This window comes from Oncorhynchus gorbuscha, linkage group LG23, assembly GCF_021184085.1.
Source record: "Oncorhynchus gorbuscha isolate QuinsamMale2020 ecotype Even-year linkage group LG23, OgorEven_v1.0, whole genome shotgun sequence".
NCBI classification, from domain to species: domain Eukaryota; kingdom Metazoa; phylum Chordata; class Actinopteri; order Salmoniformes; family Salmonidae; genus Oncorhynchus; species Oncorhynchus gorbuscha.
The window spans coordinates 53,934,493-53,958,996 of record NC_060195.1 but is presented as its reverse complement, the minus strand read 5'-3'; the positions used below and the strand labels follow the sequence as shown (position 1 = coordinate 53,958,996).

General features: G+C 43.9%; 1 protein-coding gene across 1 annotated transcript in view; it reads right to left on the bottom strand.

Annotated features, from left to right (window-relative positions):
• LOC124011234 (low-density lipoprotein receptor-related protein 1B-like) overlaps nucleotides 1-24,504 on the bottom strand; it is a 196,180-nt gene that overhangs the window by 92,640 nt on the left and 79,036 nt on the right. Inside the window, exons 7-31 of the mRNA XM_046324387.1 lie at nucleotides 24,493-24,504; nucleotides 22,465-22,651; nucleotides 22,181-22,324; nucleotides 21,367-21,603; nucleotides 20,423-20,603; nucleotides 19,095-19,314; nucleotides 18,715-18,904; nucleotides 17,467-17,589; nucleotides 17,053-17,205; nucleotides 16,531-16,656; nucleotides 15,468-15,584; nucleotides 13,818-13,898; nucleotides 11,511-11,675; nucleotides 11,006-11,191; nucleotides 8,207-8,407; nucleotides 7,103-7,348; nucleotides 6,153-6,350; nucleotides 5,725-5,929; nucleotides 5,309-5,473; nucleotides 4,883-5,127; nucleotides 2,517-2,648; nucleotides 1,896-2,123; nucleotides 1,464-1,638; nucleotides 1,198-1,292; nucleotides 828-977 (exon numbers count right to left, since the gene is read on the bottom strand). The exon at nucleotides 24,493-24,504 is cut by the window's right edge and continues 211 nt beyond it. Of these exons, the coding sequence (XP_046180343.1) occupies nucleotides 828-977; nucleotides 1,198-1,292; nucleotides 1,464-1,638; nucleotides 1,896-2,123; nucleotides 2,517-2,648; nucleotides 4,883-5,127; nucleotides 5,309-5,473; nucleotides 5,725-5,929; nucleotides 6,153-6,350; nucleotides 7,103-7,348; nucleotides 8,207-8,407; nucleotides 11,006-11,191; nucleotides 11,511-11,675; nucleotides 13,818-13,898; nucleotides 15,468-15,584; nucleotides 16,531-16,656; nucleotides 17,053-17,205; nucleotides 17,467-17,589; nucleotides 18,715-18,904; nucleotides 19,095-19,314; nucleotides 20,423-20,603; nucleotides 21,367-21,603; nucleotides 22,181-22,324; nucleotides 22,465-22,651; nucleotides 24,493-24,504 (4,162 nt within the window). The remainder of the gene's footprint in view (nucleotides 1-827; nucleotides 978-1,197; nucleotides 1,293-1,463; nucleotides 1,639-1,895; nucleotides 2,124-2,516; nucleotides 2,649-4,882; nucleotides 5,128-5,308; nucleotides 5,474-5,724; nucleotides 5,930-6,152; nucleotides 6,351-7,102; nucleotides 7,349-8,206; nucleotides 8,408-11,005; nucleotides 11,192-11,510; nucleotides 11,676-13,817; nucleotides 13,899-15,467; nucleotides 15,585-16,530; nucleotides 16,657-17,052; nucleotides 17,206-17,466; nucleotides 17,590-18,714; nucleotides 18,905-19,094; nucleotides 19,315-20,422; nucleotides 20,604-21,366; nucleotides 21,604-22,180; nucleotides 22,325-22,464; nucleotides 22,652-24,492) is intronic.

Genomic DNA, 24,504 nt, shown 5'->3' with positions numbered 1-24,504 from the left:
TAACCCTACTCCCTGTAGGGTTACTCAAGGGGAATAACCACTAAAAGTAGGTTAATGCACATCTGATATTAAACAAATTAATACAACCATCTAATCAACATGAAAAATAATTATTCCAGCCTGTTAATAGTATCATGATCGACTTTCTTGTAGAGCATGGAGAGAAACTCCCCCCCAATGACCTGTACTATTAAAACGTAATAGAGGTACAGTATTTATACAATCACCGTTATGGCCATAAGTAAACCTGGAACCCGGATGGATCGAAAGCCCAGGTTGCCCATCACTATGTCAGAAAGCCTGGTTATTGTGTTCTGTTTGTGTAGCGTGAGGCGGCTCTGTCGCCCATCCCTGTAGAGGCTAAACAAGTCCCAGTGAAGCCAGAGCACGTTCCCTAGTGTATTCTGTCGGGATGAAGCATTTTATCAGGAGGGATACAATTTTAAACGTGAATTGGAATCGTTTCAGAGACAGACATAAACAGAAATGGGGAATTGACAAATAATATAATGCAAGAAGACAGCAAAGGTTCATCGCTGTCAAAACCCCTATTTCTCATGTACTCCAGATCAAAAACAACTCCGAATCAATGGACTAGTACTTAAAACAAAATACAATTTGGGCAGCAAATGCTTTTATGAGCTGGAAGAGCACAACGTATTTATATTATATTTCCAAGACAAAGAAGATTGCACAAAGAGTCTCGGGGTAGTGGTGCTCATCCATAGAACCATGCTCCCAAAAAGCAAAACTGATCCTAGATCAGCGCATCTTACTCTGAGACACTTTATGAACACGGGCCCAAGCTCGAAACTCTCGCCACTCACCCATAACAGCTAGAGCCGTGGCTTTAACAAGCTCTTTCTTCAGGGTCTCCAGCACTTCCAGACCACTGCCGTCCAGACTACACCTGTTGACGGTGGCGTTGCCTGCACTGACCCAGTACAGCTTGTCTGACGTGTAGTCTATCGACAGGCCTAGAAGAGACATCATTGATTACAGTTATGATTGACATATTATGGGGTTTGCTGTCCTACCAATCATCTCACTCAATACTGCAATATGATTTGTTTACCAGATAGTAGTACTACTGTTGTCATGCAATATACAATGGCAGAAGATAACTGGCACTGGCCACTTAATGTGGATGTTTTGTACGTAAGAACAAATATTCAGGATTGTACATGTGACATTTACCAACGGGCTCTCTCTGGTTCTGGTGAATGATCTTGCTATTGCTTCCATCCATGTTGGCCACGTTGATTGTGTTGCCGTCTGTCCAATACATTTTCCTGGGAGGTAAAAACTCCTTAGGATAACAATATTTTCCATACAGAAGACTTACACAAAAGTGCATCATTTATCCTATCGTGTAACAAGCATTCACTTGACTATGTCTTGTTATACCTAATCAATATCAGATATTGAACTGTATAAAAGTACGTACAAAAATCGAATCCTACCCTTTAGACGGATGTACGGTGAGACACCTGGGCTTCTCAATCCCGTGAAGCACAGAGGTCTTCAGGGACCCGTCTAGCCTCGCCACGTTTATCTGTGACTCGTCGCTTTCTGAACTAATCCAATACAGGTTCCTGGAGAGCCAGTCCAGGGCCAGACCCCTTACATTGACAATACCTGCAAAAAAAATCATATGCTGATAGACAACATCAATGTGGCCATGTTAATCTCTTCAATGAAATAATGTACTGAGTTTATCGCTTGAACAACCCGACAGGTGGACTATGAAAATTAGAACGGGTGGCTATGAAAAGGACATCAAATGGACGCAAAACACTAACCGTCTGATAAGACATTTACGACCAAACATTTAGTTTCATAAGTGTCAGAAAACCGACACATTTCAAAACACAGAGGTGAACATCTTTCTCTACCTCCGGATATGATCGTCTCTATTGCGGTTCCGTTGATGGAGGACCGTTTGATGGTTTGTGTTTTGACGTCAGTCCAGTAGATTCGTTCCTCTGACGCATCGTAGTCCACCGCTGTGACATCGTCTATATCTGGGACCGTCAGGGCTGTGATGAGATTCAGGTAAGGGTTGTCAATGTCCACGCCACGGATCTCTGTTCGCCTCACATACAGAAGGAATCTCTTCAGTGCTGTTGAAGGACAAGAGAAAACTGGACATTGACATTGCTTTCAAAGTTCAGAATCAAGCGGGTGTTATTGGTGGCCTTGCTCTTCAACACTCAAACCACCTGAGGATGTCTCATTCAGGGTTACGAGTTTAAAAATGCATACTCTTAACAATGCCATTGTAGTGCGAACATAATCACAGTCTGTGTCAGATACCTTTTTCACCTTCTCAAAACAGTAGAAACCTGTCGTGTTTTGAAATGACGCACTTTCGGATGGACACGCACTATGCTGTATGAATGTGGAGGATTGTATGAATGAATGAATGGTTGGCTAGAAGGAGCGATGGATGGGCGGAGAGGCTGATGTAAGGAGAGACCATCTGACAAACGGCTGAAGGGGTGAGGTTCACTCACTGAAGCAGGAACAGTTGTCTGCAGATATCTTCATGAGGTGGGGGCAGGCACAGGACGCGGTGCGGTTGTAGTTGATAAGGCACAGATGGGAGCAGGGTCCACGACCGCCATTCGCCTCGCAGGGATTTGAGGCTATTGCCGAGAGAGGGAGAGAGGGGAAGTTGTACAAGAATCAATTAGTCTGGTTTATTTGAACCCTCCTGTTTGTGTTCGCTTCACGTGAATTAATTCTGTATTCCCCGGACCACAATGACCGCCCCATTATAGCTGATTATAAATTCATAATAACACATATATTATCAACTAATGTTGTGTTAGATCTTTTATCAACTTAGGTTCTTAGGTTAAGTGAACATTACACGTTTTGAACTTGTATTTTCCATTTATAGGCCTCATTGACCTAAGCTCATACAACTCACTTTTGACCCTTGAAAAAACATAATGTATGCATTATTTTGACTGTAACAAATACTCAGATGAAACATATTGTGCTATTCATCACAGACTACTTTCTCCTCTGATGCATCTTCACAGTCCGTTTCCTGGCCTCTCCTCCTCACCAGTACCATGATCAAAGATATGATCAAGAGCCTCATATACAGTATATCGTTTGGTCATTGTGCTGCCATGGAATGAATTGTGAGAAAGAGCTCAAAAAAGCTTTATATACCAGAGCTGTGAGAAAAGTTCTATATATTATTGAAACAATGTTGTGATTGTTTGTGAGAATGCTAACAGGTGTGGTTCCCGTAGGGGAAGGATTCTATTGGGGAAAGGTTCCTGTGGGGGTTGCCATGGAAGCCAAGAAGGGGAGTGGTGTGTGTGTGTGTGTGTGTGTGTGTGTGTGTGTGTGTGTGTGTGTGTGTGTGTGTGTGTGTGTGTGTGTGTGTGTGTGTGTGTGTGTGTGTGTGTGTGTGTGTGTGTGTGTGTGTGTGTGTGTGTGTGTGTGTGTGTGTGTGTGTGTGTGTGTGCTCAAACACACATGCATTTGGGGGTCTGGGAGAGGAAGTGTGTCCATCTGATGAATGGGCATGTGCCTGAACTCAATTTTATAAACTAATTGTAGTCTCACCCATTCATTTCTAATGACCGGGAACACCACTGGTGTACAAAAGTTAAATAAAACACCCAAAATGTTATGAAAATATCAAAATGTATTGTGTGTATTCAGGTGCCCTGTGTGGACAAAGTCATGGAACCTAATGTCAATCAGATTAAATGAACTACATTTTTCAGAAAACAAACGTGTAAATCGGTCCAAATTGACCGGAACACAGCAGGAGGGTTAATACAACATTCTGATACTCCTGGAAGGAAACATATTTGATTTGTGAAAGGCAGAGAGAGTCCTGTAAGTGAACCCTACGGCCAAAAGTCCAGACAGAGAAAATGAAGCCAGATGAACATTTACATTACATTTAAGTCATTTAGCAGACGCTCTTATCCAGAGCGACTTACAAATTGGACCAATTCATGTGTTGCATGTTTCGTCACAATATTGTTTTGAACGTTCATTTTTGGGCCCCTGTCCACTGAGCATTCTACTCAATGCATTGTCAATGAGCGCTGATGAAGATTTCATCCAAAGTGCATTACATTGCCTTGGAAATACAATGACATTCAAAAGGAGACACATAATTAGTAGGAAACCTGTTGTTTTAATTTTGAAGTAGCAAGATTGACTTTAGATGCAGTATAATTTTAGCTAGCTAACATTAGCATTGCTACCTATTTTTTTGACAAACTCTGCAAGCTAATGACAACATTGCCATCTGTCTAAAGTCAATTTGATGACATGGAAACGCTGGCAAAGTTGTTTCCTACTAAATATTTGACTACTTTAGCAACGTCGTCGTATTTCCAGGCGCCATAGTGTAATTTAGACTAAACAGTAGTCAGCCCCTGTCCAGAATGACTGGGCTTATCACCATTTTAGGGCAACACTATGGTGCTGCCGATAGAGGGAGGCCTGAGAACATTCATAACAGTGGCATGACGCAACCAAGTGATGGAGGTACAACCTATGAATAGTGACAGTTGTTATGATGTTTTGTTTCCAGCATTAAGACAGAGAATGTCATTTCTTTTGACAAGCTAGAGCAGATTTCTTATCTCCCAGACAACGTTGGATATAGAAAGCGAAAAGTATTTTGTGAGACACAGATGTAACACATTTAAATGCAACCATACAATAAATTATTCGTTATGATCTAACTAAACAAAACTCTTCAACCTTTCCAGATGGACTGAGGGTCAAGACAGAGAACACGCCACTCAAAACACGCCACTCAAAACACGCCACTCAAAACACGCCACTCTCTTTTCAACCTTGTGATCTGAATGTTTGAGACAGTGCGGTAGCCTACCTTGTGGTTGTCTGCTGGGGTGGTATATCTGAAGGTCAAATGGCTGGGCGCTGGTTTTCTGGATGACTGTCACATTGGCCCCTGTCCACTTGTTAGCCCTGGCCAGAGTGTTGGTCCTCCAGTCAGTCCAGTAGACACTACCCCCGTAGAGACAGACAGCGAAGGGATGTGACAGGTACTCATGTCCCTTCAGAATCTCTATCATACCAGTCCCATCGTACAGAGCAGAGAATATGGCATCAGACCTGTTGAGATGAAAATAGATGTTTGTCTATTATAATCATTTGATTCCACCAGCAGGGTTGGGGTGAATTCCAACTCAATTCAGCCAATTCAGGAAGTTGTCATCAAAATTGGCATTTCAGTTGACTTCCTGAATTGATGGGGAATTGACCTCATATAGACAGGTAGAGGCATGTAACCCACCTGGCATCGGTCCACACGACCCTCTTCTCCATAAGGTCCAGAGTAAGACCATTAGGCCAGGCTCCTATCTCCATGTCTCTGAAGACAACATGGCGTCCTCCTCCGCTCATAGAAGCAGCCTCGATCCGAGGGAAGGTGGCATCCCAGTCTGTCCAGAAAAGAATTCTAAACCACAAAATAATCAAATAAGAATGATCATCCATGTGTAATGGATTAAGGATTAATCAGAATCAAGTCAACCTCACCCTACGGTCATTCATAGCAAACCAGGATTATGTAAGAAATGCATATCCTTGTTAAAGGGTACTCACTCACTCACTCACTCACTCACTCACTCACTCACTCACTCACTCACTCACCACCACCACTCACCACCACCACTCACCACCACCACCACTCACTCAGAGATAACTAACCCCTGCTCAGGATCCAGAGCGATGGCTCGTGGGTGCTCCATCCCTCCGGCGATCAGTGTGGTCCGGAGCTCCCCGTTTAGTTTGGCCACCTCTATCTGATCTAAGTTGCTGTCGATCCAATACAGGTTCCCTGCTATCCAATCAACGGCCAGACCCTCCGGAGTAGCCAGTCCATGTTGGACCACCACTTCAATCCCTGTCACACCTGTAAGGAACCAATGACAGTAAAAGACCAACACAATAACACATAAGAAGGCAAGAGGATGTGCTGAAACACAGGTAACAAAAAAAAGGCTTAGGAAGTCTTCAGTGGAGCTAAAAGGAGAACTAAATATAACGAATGCAACACATTCCCCACGACCTCAATTAAACGTCGACAACTCAGCTTAACCAAAACACATTTCCAACCCAATTCTATGTGCTCCTACCAGCAGAGCCGAGCAGCGTCCCTGTGTATATCTTATCCTCAACCACATCGGTCCAGTAGAGTCGACTCTGATCCAAGTGGAAGTCTAAGGCGATCGTGTTCCTCAAACCAGGGACGAGAAGGCTGTAGTCTCGCCTGTGGAGATCGATCCTCCTGATCTCATGGCGGATGGAGAAGATGACGAATGCCTCAAAGGGATCTGAGGAAGGAGACAACAAATAAGTCAAGAAATGCATTTATGACAATAAATATGGCATACTACTGCAGATTCTCACACACACAGACAAAGAACTGTCGTGTTTGTTTCTTTGCTAGAATAGCAATTCATGTCCTGTCATAAAATGAGTACAGAAACCTTTGGAGGATTCATCTCCAATCGAAAGTGTAACATTTTAGATGGACAAAAACGAGCTTATTCAATACAATTGCCAGATGTTACATTAAATAACTGGGAGAAATTGATGAAGAGAAAAAAAAAGGCCTAGAAAGCTACTGGCGTATAAATGGCCAATGCTCATTGGGTACTGCTTCCAAACTATTTAACTACTATATGAACGGAATGTCCCAAATAACTGCTTTAGAATAGAAAGTACAATTAGGAATATAACCAATTTATCACATTGCTTTTTATCTGTTGGATTCAAGGCACAAGGGTAAGTGATGGCTGTCCCATAGAATATAATAATATATGTCATTTAGCAGAGGCTTTTTTATCCAAGGTGACTTACAGTCATGCGTGCATACATTTTACTTATGGTTGCTCCCAGCAGGTCAAATCCATGACCCTTGGCATTGCAAGCGCCATGCTCTTCTGACTGAGACACACAGGAACACAGCAATAGAATCGGAATTCTCATTTCTATGGGCTGTCATTGGGCAGTTCCACAGAGCGCAGGTATATATGTCAGAAAGACTTATCAGCCATGTCACACAGAGCTTAACACCAGCTACCTGTACTCTGGCAGCTGTCCCCATCTAGTTCCAGCCTCCAGCCTGGGTAGCAGGAACACTTGACGGTTGCTTTGTACTGCTCACACACTTGGCTGCACTTGAGGTGCCTGGAGCAGTAGTCCAAGGTCTGGCACGTCCTGCTGTCTGGGCTAAGACTGAGCCCCGGCGGGCAGGAGCACGCCACGCCCCTCCCAGGAGCCACTGCACACTGGTGGCTACAGCCGCCGTTACCCAAAATGCAATCGTCTGAGTTGGTGAAGGAAGCAGACGAAGAAAGGAGATGAGATGAGAGGAGAGCAGATTGATTCACAGACAGATGTACGGAAGGAAAGTCAGAGAGTAGTGTTGAATGGAGACCGATGTGCTGCACGTCCTCGTGGACTAGTGGCAGAGGGGCTCAATACCTCACAAGAAAGTGAACACATCTTTCCTGACAAATCTGTCTTCGCATTTTTTTTTTTTTAATCTATGGGACAAAGTGTCGTGTGGTAATCCCCGGGCAGGTCATTCGTGTGAACATCAGGCATTCATCTGGCCTAACCCCCATCAACATTGCCTAAACCTGACCCCACTGCTACGATCATCTAGATTCTAGCCCATGTGGTCCAAACAAAAGGCTCGTCTCTGTCATAACCCATAATCCCCTTCACTATTCAATAGGTCTCCTCTGTCTCTTCCCTGACGTCTTTGGAGTGTTTCCAGAGAAAACTAAGGGTCTTGGTCAGCAAGAGTTATGCATGCTCTTCGGGTCTCAACAGTTCTCCCTGAGGTTCTCCCTGAGGTTCTCCCTGAGGTTCTCCCTGAGGTTCTCCCTGAGGTTCTCCCTGAGGTTCTCCCTGAGGTTCTCCCTGAGTTCAGTGGAGAATAAGAGGACAGATGGTACGATGCCAAAGTAAGCACTGCTGCTCATTTACAGCAGCTCAACACGGTCTGTCAACATACATTTTCTGGTCGGACTAGCGGAGAAAGCATAGAATGAAGTGAGCAAAAAAAAATGGAACGATATTTAATAATTCATTGAAGCGGGGGACCGAGAGAATTGACTCAAGTGAGAGAAATGGGACCGAGAGAATTGGTGAGAAGTGATCTGAACAAAGGTCACACCACAGAAGTGTCCCTCGTCAGAGTGGTCAGAGCAGTCGTATCTCCCGTTGCAGATGCTCTCGGGAGGCAGGCAGACGGAGGTGTCGTTGGCACAGAGGTATCTGGGTGGTTTACATGGCGACATCTCACAGCCTTCCTCATCAGACAGATCCTCACAGTCATGGTCCCCGTCACACACCCAGCTCTTACTGATACACTTGCCTGTGTGGGGAGAAGTACAGAGAGATGGTGATGAGGCAGGGGACAAAATTGCAAGAATGTTCTAATTTTGTCCTTGTAAGAGAGATTGTGAATGATTACAAAACCCACATTTCAACCGTAATGTACAAAAACAAGAATTGATTGTCCATTTTCTTGGAGAGAACGGAAACTATCAGAAAAAAACTGGCGAGAAAATTGTCATAGTGATACCCAAGACTAAACTGTCAATACCATCCAATGAAGCAATTCTGCTGAGTCTAGGTAGTTGGTGAAATGCTTCTAAAGTGATTGGAAATAGAAGCTTTTAGAAACAATTGCAGGAAACAGGAAGCAATTATTGGAAGCAGCGAGGTAAAAAGCACAGTCTCAGAGGAATCCAGAAAAGAGGAGGAATACAAGCCCTATAGGCATCAGAAGAAAGTAGTGTATGGTGTGAAAGCCAGCCCACCTCAGCTTTAATCTGTGTTATTGATGAGGAAACCCTGAAATAAACATGTGGTTTGCAATGAGGCCTAATGAAAGGCTATCTATCTGTCCCAAATGGCACCCTATTCCCTATATAGTGCACTAGTTGTGACCAGTGCCATATGGCTCTGGTTAAAAGTTGTGCACTGTATAGGGAATAGGGTGTCATTTGGGATGTCTCCTATATATTTTCAAAGGCTATACTTTGTCTGCCTCAGCGTAAGGCAGTCAGCTTAGTCTGGACAGACACAGTGAATACAGATCAGAGCTGAGTCTGCCAATTATTTCATTTCAAACAACAGTATGTTGATCTATTGTTGGAGGTATGTTCTTTCTGTTCGCTTTAATTTGGGAGTGTTTTGAAGTGTTTCAAAAAATACTGTGATTCGAAGCTAGCATCCTAATGAAGCTGTTTCAGAATCCACGCCGAGGGGGATCTATTTTAACAAACCTAACGCAATGGTGAATCTTAGTGCTGGCGGAAAGCCGTTATAGCCAAGTTCGTTAAATAGCCTGCTCCATATTTGCTAAATATGTTGAACATTTTTTGCATTTCACACTGTACTATTTGCATTGCTTCCATATGGAAATACATTGTTCAACATTTTCTACTGCATTCACTCAGATATAGGGGCTATCCCCACTGAGCATTGTAGTCTGGGCATGGATATGCCAAACGTAGTCAATGTGCAAGATAAAAAAATTCACTGGGCTACTTACTAAGGCCTGAAAAGACTGTGTATAATTCTTAGCAAATTTGAATAAAAATCGAAACAACTTGTTATAAATAGGCCATGTCTCAATACAGTTACAGGCACAATGCTCCCTGTCGGCATATAATACAGGCAATTTAGACTGTTTTACGCACATCCAAACGTAAAGATCCAATGTAAAGAGAAGGGGGGATGTCCTCTCACTGCTATACTGCTCGCAGATGTAACATTTTATAAACATCATGGAACCATCTTACAGATCATATTTGCACTTCTCCAGAAATTGCATTGTATTCAGTCATGTACATTCTCACCATAAACGCATGGACGGTGAATCTTTATAAAGAAGTTTTGTTTTAATCAAATTCAACAAAAAAAAGACAACAATATTTCTAAGTCGGACCGGGTCACGATATCATAAATCGCTTCCCTCGTTCCATGGCACTGTGTGCACACTTAAGCCTCAATGTCTTTTAAGCATCACCCCCCCCAAGAAAATTGCAGTTGACATGGCATTACAGGAGGTTTGAATAGTTTGGAGGAGCGAGCGTCTTTGGTAATCGGACGCTGTGGGCTCTTTGAAAATGGTGTTAGATAGCCGACTGAAAAAGCGAAATGAAGTATACAGGTATGTGAATTGGGAATAATGACATTTGATTGAAGTTTGCATGGTAAGTGAAATATGTATATTAAGACTTTTAACACCGTGAGATCAGTGAACTAAAAGCCAGAGGCTTTTCCCGTGTGAATTCTCCACTTTAAGACCAGTGATATATAACGCAGTGTACCTTGCAGATGATTCATATCAATTCCACTGAACTATTGGCCCAATAATATTACCTTATACACACACACACACACACCTCATTCAACTTACTTACTTGCTAAATCTGCAACTCCCGGGCCAGATTGATTTACCACAACCATGTGGAACTGTTTTAGGAGTCACATTAAATACCTCCAAGTGTACCCATTTTACTGTCATGCCTACATCATAAAGCATAGGAGAAGTCTGCAAGATATCCTGCGGGTATCATAAAAGACATGAAAGGCGCTCTGGCTTTTTCTCCCCATTGTGTGTGAATGCTAACCCTATCGGCTTATATCAGCTTCCCAATGTGTGCCTGTACACCAAGGACACAAATGAAGACAATTGGAGGGTAATAACCAGAGATAAATCAAATAAATGTATGTCTATGGTAATAACTGAGAGGTCGACATTAAAAACATGGCCGCTGAGATTTTACAGGTGAGCTTGGTGTGCAGGTCACAGTAGCTACAGTCCAGATGAAACCTTGATGAAAGCAGTGTAGCTTTCGACAGTTAAACATGGGTATTTAATTATACAGTACGCGCTGCATTAGAGCCACAGAGTGTGCAGCTTTTCGAAAGTGTTTTCACAGCAGCCTCAGTGCCGTACCTGAGGTTTGACAGGTGAACTTTGCGTGCGGGTCGCACATTCTGCTGGTGCCTTCACAGTCTGCCTCGTCACTCCCGTCCTCGCAGTCCTTGTCCCCGTCACACCTCCAGCGCTCGGGGACACAGGTGCCACCGTCGTCCCGGCAATGGAACTCATCTCCGCTGCAGTCATCAGCTGATACCGGGGCTATAGGAGAGACAGAGGTTCAGAGAGATAAACATACATTTACAAGTACAGAGTTCAGTTAGGGCTCCGCACTTCAGCAAATAAAGTACTTCTTTCTTGGGTAAGGTCTATTTTTACAAAGACAGTTATTGTACATCTCAAACCCATATTCCTAACTGCATCCCTTGAAGTGTGATGAATAGCATCCCCATTTCAAAGACTATATTGAGCATATTCCCCAAGTCCATTACACCTTCACAGATCTAAGACTTCAATCCAAAGGGTGTGTGTCCCATGAGGCAGATAGAAGAGTGCGAAGTTAGTGTGTTTTTCCTCTCACCTGTCCCAGAGCATGTGGTGTCCTCATCACTGTTGTCCCCACAGTCGTCGTCCCCGTCACAGGCCCAGTGGTCAGGGATACACTTCCCACTGGCACACTGGAATTGGGCACTGGAACAGGCATGGACACAACCCACCTCGTCACTACCATCCCCACAGTCATCATCTGGGTGAGGTGGAAAGGGAGAGGGGGAAAGGATGGGGAGATGGGAAAAGGATGGAAGACAGGGGGGAAAGGAAGGGGAGATGGGAAAAGGATGGAAGACAGGGGGAAAGGATGGGGAGAGAGGGAAAGGATGGAAGGGAAAAGGATGGAAGACAGGGGGAAAGGATGGGGAGATGGGAAAAGGATGGAAGACAGGGGGAAAGGATGGGGAGAGAGGGAAAGGATGGGGAGATGGGGAAAGGATGGGGAGATGGGAAAAGATGGAAGACAGGGGGAAAGGATGGGGATGGGAAAAGGATGGAAGAGAGGGAAAGGATGGGGAGAGAGGGAAAGGATGGGGAGAGAGGGAAAGGATGGGGAGATGGGAAAAGGATGGGGAGATGGGAAAAGGATGGGGAGAGAGGGAAAGGATGGGGAGATGGGAAAAGGATGGAAGACAGGGGAAAGGATGGGGAGATGGGGAAAGGATGGGGAGATGGGGAAAGGATGGAAGACAGGGGAAAGGATGGAAGACAGGGGAAAGGATGGAAGATGGGGAGATGGGAAAGGATGGAAGACAGGGGAAAGGATGGAAGACAGGGGAAAGGATGGGGAGATGGGAAAAGGATGGGGAGATGGGAAAAGGATGGGGAGATGGGAAAGGATGGAAGACAGGGGGAAAGGATGGAAGACAGGGGGAAAGGATGGGGAGATGGGAAAAGGATGGAAGACAGGGGAAAGGATGGGGAGAGAGGAAAAGGATGGGGAGAGAGGGAAAGGGATGGGGAGATGGGAAAAGGATGGGGAGATGGGAAAAGGATGGAAGACAGGGGGAAAGGATGGGGAGAGAGGGAAAGGATGGGGAGAGAGGGAAAGGATGGGGAGAGAGGGAAAGGATGGTGAGAGAGGGAAAGGATGGTGAGAGAGGGAAAGGATGGGGAGAGAGGGAAAGGATGGGGAGAGAGGGAAAGGATGGGGAGATGGGAAAAGGATGGGGAGAGAGGGAAAAGGATGGGGAGATGGGAAAAGGATGGAAGACAGGGGAAAGGATGGGGAGATGGGGAAAGGATGGGGAGATGGGAAAAGGATGGAAGACAGGGGGAAATGATGGGGAGATGGGGAAAGGATGGGGAGATGGGGAAAGGATGGGGAGATGGGAAAATGGATGGGAAAAGGATGATGGGAAAAGGATGGGGGGGGAGATGGGAAAAGGATGGAAGACAGACAAAGGGGGAAATGATGGGGAGATGGGAAAAGGATGGAAGACAGGGGGAAATGATGGGGAGATGGGAAAAGGATGGAAGACAGGGGGAAAGGAAGGGGAGAGAGGGAAAGGATGGGGAGATGGGAAAAGGATGGAAGAGATGGGAAAATGATGGGGAGATGGGAAAAGGATGGAAGACAGGGGGAAAGGAAGGGGAGAGAGGGAAAGGATGGGGAGATGGGAAAAGGATGGGGAGATGGGAAAAGGATGGGGAGATGGGAAAAACAAACAGGATGGGGAGAAGAGAAAAGGATAGAAACAGAGGAAGAGGGGGGAAATGATGGAAGAGAGGGGGAACAGACGGAAGAGAGGGGGAACAGACGGAAGAGAGGGGGGGGACAGACGGAAGAGAGGGGGAACAGACAGAAGAGAGGGGGAACAGACGGAAGAGAGGGGACGGAAGAGAGGGGGAACAGACGGAAGAGAGGGGGAACAGACGGAAGGGGGAACAGACGGAAGAGAGGGGAACAGACGGAAGAGAGGGGGAACAGACGGAAGAGAGGGGGAACAGACGGAAGAGGGGGAACAGACAGAAGAGGGGGGAACAGACAGAAGAGGGGGAAACAGACAGAAGAGGGGGGAAACAGACAGAAGAGGGGGGGAAACAGACAGAAACAGACGGAAGAGGGGGGGAAACAGACGGAAGAGAGATTAAGAAACAGTGAAAGTGAAATGTGTTAATCCAGCATGCCGCTTCCTGAGAGTGCGGTTCCATCCCATGGCATTTTCCCAGTAGGGAAAACTGGTTGAAATGATGCTGTTACTACCAGATTACGTCTACTTTTCCCTAACAACATTCTGGTTGTTGTAATGAGGCCATTTCAAATCAGGCAGTTTTTCACACTGAGATAGAAAATGGAACTGTAAAAAGAGAGTGTTCACAGAAAAGTGCCACTCACCTGAGTCACAGTGCCATTTCACGCTAATGCACCTTCCATTGGAACAGCTGAACTGTGTGAGGGGCTCACATGTGGGGAAATCTGTCAAGAAAGAAAGAAGAAAAACAGTGTTATTGTTGTAATACAAGAGGTTTGGACTTCAATTTGGGATTTCTTTCTAACAAAGCACTTTTGATGACAGGAATTGATCGATTTTCAACTGTCCAGAATCACACTGGCCAGTAATTTACACAATGCATGAACTGAAAACCTCAGAAACAGTGTGGGTAAACGTCTTTTATTGTTACACATTGGATGCAGGAGACATTGGCACAGTATTGTGAGTTGGCATTGCCTTTGAATTCTGAAGTTACAAAAATGAGAGTGAGCGAATTGTAATTACTGTGAACACTGTCTGTCTCTGCTTGTTCTTGTGAAGTGAAGCCGTTTATAAGTAGCACCAGAGGTAACAGAAAAGTATCATTCACAGCTAAGGTTCAAATTGTTCTTGCTGATTGTTTTTGCAGACTGTTCTACTGCCTGTTACTTTTCCCTATTATCTCAAACTTGTGGAGAAGGTGATATCAGATAATTACTTTACTTTGGCTTTAACAACTGTGGTGATGGTGATATATAGTACTGTATATCCTCGCCTCGAAGAGGGTGTATTTACACTGTGGGATACTTGACCTGGAAAAAGGTCATTTGGGGTACATGTGCTTGTGTACTGGCTGTCTTTGAACCTGTTTGAACTTGCATTTGTGTCTTCATTGACATTTTCAACCTCTCCCTGACCCAGACTGTAATACCTACATGTTTCAAGCAGACCACCATAGCCCCTGTGCCCAAGAACGCCATGATAACCTGCCTAAATGACTACCGCCCAGTAGCACTCACATCTGTAGCCATGAAAAGCTTTGAAAGGCTGGTCATGGCCTTCATCAACACCATCATCCCAGAGGAAAAATGTGCAGTTTTACAGCTAATTTCCTGCACATCTACACATTTTATCATAGGATAGAGAAAATTGTTTCCGTTTTTAAACATGATATCTGAGTAAGAGTGACTAACAAAATCCATGAGGGGCCCTCCGGTCGGTAATTTGACGCTAGACTAACTTACCAATATAAAAATGTTAGCTGACATTGCTAATTGTGTGACTGTCAGTGACTGACATAACAAGAGAAAAATTGCTGATGCACAAATTGCCTCTTGTGTACTAAATCTCAACAGTAAGGGGGTGGGGGGTGGGGGAATTGAGTCAGTTGCCAAACCCAGATCTATATCTTTGAAAGCCCATGCATGCTATTGTTTCAGAGAAGGAAGATATAATTACGACAGGGAGAGTCCCAGCTATTTCACATTTTAAATATTAAAACCCTTTGTCTCCATCTCTGTGTTGAGTTGTCTGTTCCAGAGTATGTCAGACCATGCCCGGAGGCTAGCCTACATGCTAAATTGAATTAAAATGACGGGTAGGTAAAAGACCAGGCTTACAGTGGAATGATATAATGCAACGACAGAAAAAGTCTCAAAAACATCGTGAATGATTTCTGAAATGTTAGGCTAATGTTGATATCGTAAGAAAATGCCCACGCTAACATATCACTAAGAATTCCTTGTCCAATGGACTGCTTCATGAGCCAATTGGAAACTTGTCCAGAAGCTCACCACAAGAGGCGGTCTCATCAGAGTGGTCCCCACAGTCGTCATCCCTGTCACAGCGCCAGGACTCTGGGATGCATCTCCCGTTCTCACAGGAGAACTGGTCCGCTCGGCATGATCCCGCTGAAAACATTAACAGTGATAATAAAACAGCCTTTTATTGCACTCGTTTTTCTATCATGCAACATTTACATTAGTGCTTTTCATTACCAGTATGGTCTCAAAAAGTACTTAAATAAAGTGCGTCGGACTAGGCCTAGGCTATTTCAGTGAGTGAATATACATCATGATAGTATGTGACAATTATAAGCCATGTCTAATATTTTGCTTTTACTGTTCATGCTATGTGTTTTGGAACGTTTAATTCCACATAGACAGCCAACAGACCCATGTGTGTTGGATATCTTTTCTTTAGCGCTAAGGCATCTGTATTTGGTTTCCCCGTGACTGGTCGTCCTAGAGAATTGGCTCGCTATCTATTCCCAGCAATCCATCTATTCACAGCGATCAAAGAAAGTGGACGTAAAAACGTGACACCCGGATATCGTTCATATAAAACAAAAATAGCCATTTTCTGTCTCGTGGAATCATCCCATCCGTGTCCAGGATCCGGCGTTGTGTCAACATCTGGCAACTGAAACTCATTGATAAGGATGAAGTGAAAACAAAAAAACGTTTCTCCTCTACATCCCCTAACAAAACCCCCTTATGTCCCCCAGAGGAGGTGTGCATATCCTGGTCAAGTCTTCTGGATGGAGAAGATGATGAATTATCCCAGTATATAGATACATTCATGATGTGCAGCAGCACAGCGGCCATTGGGACATTCAGGTCCCCCACCACCACGGGAAAATCATGCAGTAGTGTATGTATAAATCGTGTAATGGTTGTCTTCTCCTCTCTGTGTATTCTCCAATGGCCTCTGGTCTGACAGAACCTCTCCCAAATGACTATCTCGTTGGAGAAACTTGGAGATCACCCAAGTTTGTTCTACAACATGGAATCTGGCAGTTGCATCCTGGTCCATATGAGCTAGACGGGCCTCTAAGTAGAGCAGACAGCGGCATACCAGAGCAGGTGAAGTTGGACTCGTCCTCGTTGTTCCCACAGTCGTTGGTCCCGTCACAGAGCCACCTCTTGGGGATGCAGCGGTTGTTCAGACACTTGAACTGATCCGCAGGGCAACTACGATTATCTGTAAAAATGGGCAAAATTGCTTTGATATTTAGTCTTTGCATTCATATTAATGTTCATTATTTGTTACTTTTATTTCTTATTTTTATCAGGTATTTTTCTTAAAACTGCATTGTTGGTTAAGGGCTTGAAAGTAAGCATTTCACTGTAAGGTGAAATACCTGTTGTATTCAGTGCATGTGACAAATAAAAATGTATTTGATTCGATCATAGACATTGGATAGACAGCTAGAAAGCATGACAGAAAAAAGTAAGCCTAGCAATTTCAGTCTTGCATAGATGATGTATGTTGTTAATTTCAACTTAATTAATTCACAAAAATGTCTCTGGGACATGTCCTGTTCTCCACAAATGCAAAATGAGATATGTTTTCTAACATGCAGAATAAGACCCCTACAGCAGATGTACGGTTCCTCATCACTTCCGTCCAAACAGTCATGGTCCCCATCACATTTCCAGGAAGCCTGGACACAACGCTGGTTCCTACACTGGAACTCTTCATTCCCACATCTCTGTGGCTCCCCGTGGTCCCCTGAATCTCCCAATGTGGCTGCAAGCACACACATACATCCACTTGCTGGCCCATCTTCACACTCTGCAGAACATATTCCTCAAAAGAGCCACAACTCAGGAAACATTTATTTTATGTTATATGCTGGCATTCAAAATCAATACTGGGATTTTGAGTTCTACATGACCATATCATATCTGCTGTCATTTATTCCTATTGATTGCCTTGGTCATTGATGTGGAGTGTCAGGCTGAACGGGCCTTGTATGTTTGAGACAAGAGTGTATTTGACAGGGCTTACAGGAGCAGGTGAGGTTATTCTTGTCCAGGTACTGGTTGTCAGCGCAGGCACACACTCTGCTACCGGGAATGGCCAGACACAGGCTACCGCAGCCACCATTATTAACCCCACACGCATTGTCACCTAAAGATCAATTAGATAAACCAAAGTAGGCTAAAATCTGCTCATTTTTCGGGGCAGCTTTAGCCTTTATAATGCATCCTATCAGGAAGACAATGACATAACTCAAAACTGTAATACTAGCAGATGTATGATCCTAGAGGCAATGACGCTTTTGTACCAAATACTCTATTCAAAAACGTTCATCGGTTAAAACGGCTACACGTCTATATTCCTACCCGCATGCCAGGCAGAGCGACTGTTCACATGACTCAGCCAAAGGCAGAATCATCCATACCCCGCTGCTACAAAAAGCCTGAGCGACAACAGCAGATGAAAACGGAACAATGCGTCTGACGGATCCTTTGACACATCCCCCTTTAAGTCGATGAAACTGTATTTGGAGGAGGGTTTAAAAAAAAGGAGGGATGAAGGCTGAGGTAAAAGAATGAAGGCGCGGCGAAGGCTGAGGTGGGTGGCACCCAGCCGAGTTCAGCGTTCCTTTTGGGGTAGTGAGAGACAGTACAGACAGGTGCTTCAATGTGCCAACCGATGACTGTTGTCATGACGAGCCCAGTGCAGCGGAGTCTGGAAACACGGCCTGGGGTTACTATAAGTAGCTCTTAAAGGATTAGAGTCGGTGTACATTTGAGGACTGCCTCAGCTTCAATTCCCATTGAATCAATCATTGGTCTCTCTCTTTGTTCATGACTCGTCCCTCTGTGGCTATGAGAGGTTTGGTTGTTAGAGAAGGCTAGCACCAGATAGACTAAAATATGCCTGACCCCCTACTGTTGGGAGCCTGAGTTGCGGCATATCAAATATGCTAAAAGGGAAACATTGAAAGAGAATCTTCTGATTTATTAACTGTCATGCATTTCAAACTCCCTGGCTGGACCAAAGCCCAAGTTTAGTACTTCAGCCATTTTCAGTGATGTAATTTCCTCAAAGGTCATCTCAGTTCACCATCTCATCAGGTTTGATATACTGAAAGAATTGGTTTCAGAGGGTTGAGAGACACAGGGATGCTGTACTGTACATAATGATTACATCCCCTCGTCTCTTATATGTTTATATTACAAAAAGTGAGCCAGTCTTGTATTTAAATCGTTTTGGTGCTTGACAATGACAGTGTGATGGTGTATTTACCTTGCTGCCTTTGAGCATCGTACACAGATAGCCCAAAAAGAGGGGGTTTCTCACTTCTCATAAGAGCAACCTGCCCTGACTGCAAGTCCAGTTGGAAAATAGAGGCGTTCATGTAATCTGTCCAGAAAACGGAATTCTGGTGCAGGGAAATTCCAAAGGGATGGTTTAATTCTTTGCCGTTATACACCACCTTTGGATAAAAGAAACAAAGAGCACGTTAGACAATAATTCACAGTTAAAACCAATTTGTTTCGACGAGATAGTGTATTTGCAACCATACAAATATTGAAAATAAATGTACATGTTCAAAATGGTACGATGCATATTTGTTCATTGTATCGTCTTGATCAGTAGAAAGGAACACTCACTCATTTACTAACCGTTCTGTGGGTACCGTCGAGGGAGATTTTCTCTATGTGGTCATAATAAGCATCGCACCAGTACATGTTACTGGAGCCATGGTCTAAAGTGAGTCCGTTAGGCCACAGGATGTCAGAAGTGACAAAGTCCTGCCGGTTGGATCCATCCATCCAGGCTCTCTCTATCTTGCCAACACTGTCGTTCACCTCATCCTCCTCCCAGTCTGTCCAGTACATCCAGCTGAAAACCAGACAAAATGAATTATCAATATGATGGTTTAGCATAGAGAAATAGATCATTTAGCCCAAATAATACTGAGTATACAAAACATTAAGAACACCTGCTCTTTCCATGACATAGACAGAATAGGAGATTCCAGGAGAAAGCTTATGATCCCTTATTTATGTCACTTGTTAAATCTGCTTCAATAAGTGTAGATGGAGGGGAGGAAACAGGTTAAATACGGATTTTAAAGCCTTGAGACAATTGAAACGTGGATTGTGTGTGTGTGCCATTTATTGGGTGAATGGGCAAGACAAAAGATGTAAGTGCCTTTGAACGGGGTCTGATAGTAGGTGTCAGGCGTACCGGCTTGTGTCAAGAACTGCAATGCTGCTGGATTTTTCATGCTCAATAGTTTCCCGTGTGTATCAAGAATCGTCAAACACCCAAAACATCCAGCTAACTTGACACAACTGTGGGAAGCATTGGAGTCAACTTGGGCCAGCATCCCTGTGGAACACTTACAACACCCTGTAGAGTCAATGCCCCGACGAATTGAGGTTGTTCTGAGGTCAGAAGGTGTTCCTAATGTTTGGTATACTCAGGGTATATATATTTTTTAAGACATGACACCAAATGTGTGAATATCAAATCACTCTAAAGTTCCCAAAAAAGCAGCAGACGCTAGTCTGCTCTGAAACTGTTAAGCCTCTCATACCAGAGAGCAACACACTACTTACATTTTTGCCAGGGAAGCAATTCACAGCATTTCAGTCTCCATCTCACCTTTAAGCTCATTTTTATAATTAACTGACCGAGAACTGACTGTGTCCAAACTCAGCTCCTTTCCTCAGATGGAGATTCAATCCAATCGCACTTTGTCAAGTTTCAGCATTTGCAGAGACCACATTCTCGTAAACGCTGCATATGTCGTCTCAAGTGAAAATGACCTTTAAATGTCAAGCGTGCTATAACACAGATCTATCCCGGATTGAATCGAGAGTTGATTTACTCAAAACAGTACCAAAAATGGGGTCCTAGCATCTTATGTACAAACCAATACCTATTGAAACGTCACTACATACGGTGACCTTATCAGGGTGTCAACTGCAAAAGACACACTCACCTGTGCAGAGGGTCCACCACGATCGCTCTGGGGTGAGACATATCTCCTTCTAACAGAGTTCTCCTTGTTTGTGCAGCCTTCTCCAATCTGGCAACGTTGATTGTTTTCCTGTAGCCGTCATTTGTCCAGTACAAGTTGTTCCCTATCCAGTCCACTGAGATCCCCTCCACGTTATCAAGGTCTAGGACAGGATGTGAGTCAAAAAACAAACAATGTAATGCATAGAGTTATACTGTTGTTATCCTCTACTTGAGCATCCCTGCAGGAGCGTAATCTATCGCTGTCTCCAGATCCTCGTTAATGGAATAGAAACCCCAAAGCATTGTTCTAGAATCTACTGTAGCAGATATATTAATCACGCACAACACAATAGCCATGCAAAAATAATGCTGCTTACACAGAAAGCTTTTGGGTATTAGAGATCGACCTAATTCGGGGACACAACTTTAATAAGACCTTTTTAAAGTATGAATAACCTATGATTCATTTGTGTACAGAGGTGTACAGGTACATGCTACAGTCGGGACGTAAAGAAGACGTAGGACTTCTATACTCACATAATCACGTAACTTAAATAGAGCGTAATTGTGTCAGATGCTCGATTATGTTCTGGGGAAGTTGTAGGAGAAAATGTGCTAACGAGACTAGAATAGTTCACACCACTTCTAAATGCAAACTCAACCAAAGCATCGGCCAAATTATATATATTTTTCTTTTCTTTTTTTAACAAGTCAGATAAGTACACATTTGTATTTACAATGACGGCCTATCCTGGCCAAACACGACGGTGCTGGGCCAATTGTGCGCCGCCACATGGGACTCCCAATCACAGCCGGATGTGATTCAGCCTGGATTCGAACCATGGACTGTAAATACTGGAATATCTCATCTAAAGGTCACTTGAAGTTGTTACCTAACAAACAGAACCATCTGAATGCACTGACCATCTTTAAGGATCGTTTTTCGATTGGTCCCATCCAGTCTTTGTCGGCCAATCAGAAAGCTGGTTGTGTCGGCAAAGTAGATGTGGCTGGTCTCTGCATGGAAGCCGATCGCCCGAGGGTTTACAAGATTGTCAATCTGTACCATGTGCTCAGCCTCCGACTTGCTATTCAGGTCCAGACCTCGGATGACACCGGGTCTCCCTCGTCCGTAGAACAGGAATACCTCATTCATAGGCTCTGCAGAGGGAGGTTATAATGCATTATGAAGAGGGTGCTTATAGGAAGTGTTATGAAGTTTACATAAACAAACCACTAGCTACTAATCTTCTTCACCCTGATCACTGTCAGTGTATAATTAATTGACATAATTAGCTTTTCTTCCAACGAACACAGTAAATTCAACTATTTGAAAAAATGTATCCTAAGACCAAGTATAATAAGCTAATTACAATGACCTAAATTAAAGAAAGAATTAGTTATGCTGATTAAACCTTATCAAATCAATCAATCCCTTTCTCCAAAAGGAGTCTTTGCCAAAGCAACGCTTGAGACTAAGTTACCGGTAAGCGTTGATGCTGACCAAAACAATGTTGAATTGGGCTTTTTCACCAGTCATTAGTGACAGGCAGAGAATGAGATGCTGTTTGGGTTGACTAAATGTGATGTTCAGGAGACCTGACAGAGGAGTGCACTGGAGCAAAGTTGCAGGCATTTTGTTCGCGCGGGCGCTGTCACTAATTATAGACGTTACTTTGCCCCTGACTGACACTATGACCGTCAACACATGACATAATATGCCCTAATATGAACTTACTCTTGCAGGATTTTCTGTCACTTCCCAGTATAAAGCCTGTTCCACAGCGACAGGATCGGGATTTGTAACTTCCACTGAGCAGACACATGTGAGAGCATCCTCCTTTTCTTCCAGACGGATCGGGATCACAGGCATGAGTCCTGACTGCAGAGAGAGATAGGAGACGAGGGTAGATACCAGACACACACACACACACACACACACACACACACACGCACGCACGCACGCACGCACACACACAGCTATCTTTTAAACATGCAAGAAACACTGTATTTGCTTTTTACCTGTTGGTTGGGTGAGTTTTTGGTAAACACGTATTCCCAAGCAATTCTCCACGGTGGTTACAGTTTGAACATCTGCTACGCTAAACCGATTTATCTGTAAAATGTCCACTTTTGTTCCTTTAGAGGGCTCGGTGCGAGTTGCAAACAAATAATCTTCAAAGAGTGATAATCCGTGGAGGTGCAGCAACTGGAAGACAAAGAGAGCAGTATGACAAGAGGAAGGAGGAGCACCAGTGCTATAGAGCAACGCTAGGCTACATTTACATGTTTCCTTCATCTCAACTTAATCCCCAGGTAAACACCTTTTCCCCCAGCTAGCACAAAACGCTCGGAGAATCCTATGTTTCTTAGAGCTTGGTGAGAGCATGGTTGTCCTATGGTTGATTTACATACAATATTCCAAACACAGGAGGATGGTGGCACCTTAATGGGGTAGGACACGCTTGTGGTAATGGCTGGAGCGGAATAGGTGGAATTCCATTCACTCCATTCCTGACATTATGATGAGCTGTCATCCCCTCAGCAGCCTCCACTGATTCCAACAACTTTCTGGGAATGGTGCAGGATACCCAGCTAGCACATAACATTCTGAGAACCATATGTTTCTTAGGTAGGAATTCCTGTACATCAGCATAACGTTTCCCCATGGTTCTATTTAAAGTAATGTTCTCAAATTGTTCAGAGAATGTGAATAAACAATTTCTTTCTGTGGGAATTTCAGTACTTTATCATAATGTTTTCTACAGGTTTCCTCATGATTCTATTTGAAGTCATGTTCTCAGAACATTAAGAAAACTTTCCATGAAAACCCCAAGAAGACATTAGTAATGTTCAAAGAACGCTCTGAGCATGTTATTCAACATATGCATTCCGTTCTCAGCGTCAACAAAACTCTCTGTCCTCTATCTTGTTAAGTGTGTTCAGCTGTGTAATTGGCCACACCTGATCTTAATGAGTGTTTGTTTCCTTTGAAATGGGGTCTGTTTGAATAGAATAAAATGAACAGCTTTGTATGAGTTTAAAAAAAAGCATGGCATGCTACAGTAGTGCCATCCTGGTTGCACAGTGGAATAATTCCACGGATAGAGAACAAAAGATCATAGGTTTGAATGTCACTGATGCCGTGCCACAATAAAAAAACAAATGTGTTTGCATGTCCTATCTGTGCTTCGAGTTCAAAACAGTTCACCCAAACTAAACTAGCAGTGTTATTAATAGTGTTATCGAAACACGCTCTCAGAACATGACTCAATTGCCGTCAAATAACCTATAACTTAGAAAACCATAGTGAAACATTCTCAGAACCTTCCTGCAACCTAAAAACGTGTCTCCCCAGAAGAGGCAACATTTTCACTTATGGCTTCGTTCCCAGAACAAATGGGAACCAAATGTGCTAGCTGGGCCTGCTCCTCCACTCCATTCTAATCCATTGGAAAAAGGCTGTGGCTAAAGGGGATAAAGCAGCAGCAGGAATGTACAGTAGCATTGGTTACGTCTCTCTCAACCCTATTCCCTCTGTAGACCACCACTTTTGACCAGAATAGGATGCCATTTGGGACGTAAACATTGTATCTATGTAAACTCTCTAGCGTACACAGATGGCTTCTTCACTCCAACCCCCTGGCAGGTATCCAGGGTTAGGACTATGTAGTTTGGGGCGGCAGGTAGCCTAGTGGTTAGAGGGTTGGTCTTGTAACTCAAAGGTTTGCAAGATCGAATCCCTGAGCTGACAAGGTAGAAGACTGTCGTTAAATAAAGGTAAAAAAAAAAAAAAAATAAAAATGTGAACACTCCCAAAAGGCAGGGTCCAAGAAAGTCCACTCTCAGCAGAGTACCCACTCCACGACTCAACAAACAAAAGCTTAGCTTATATGGACTCCATCTTATTGAATCCTCGCGAAGTACCACTAAAGTGAGACCAACTGGTATGCCCTTTGATAAAATAGTATATGGTTTCTCTGAAACAAAGACTTATTGAACATTGGAAATGGGCAGATCATAGGACAACTGTCACACGCTTGTACTTACAGAGCTTTCATG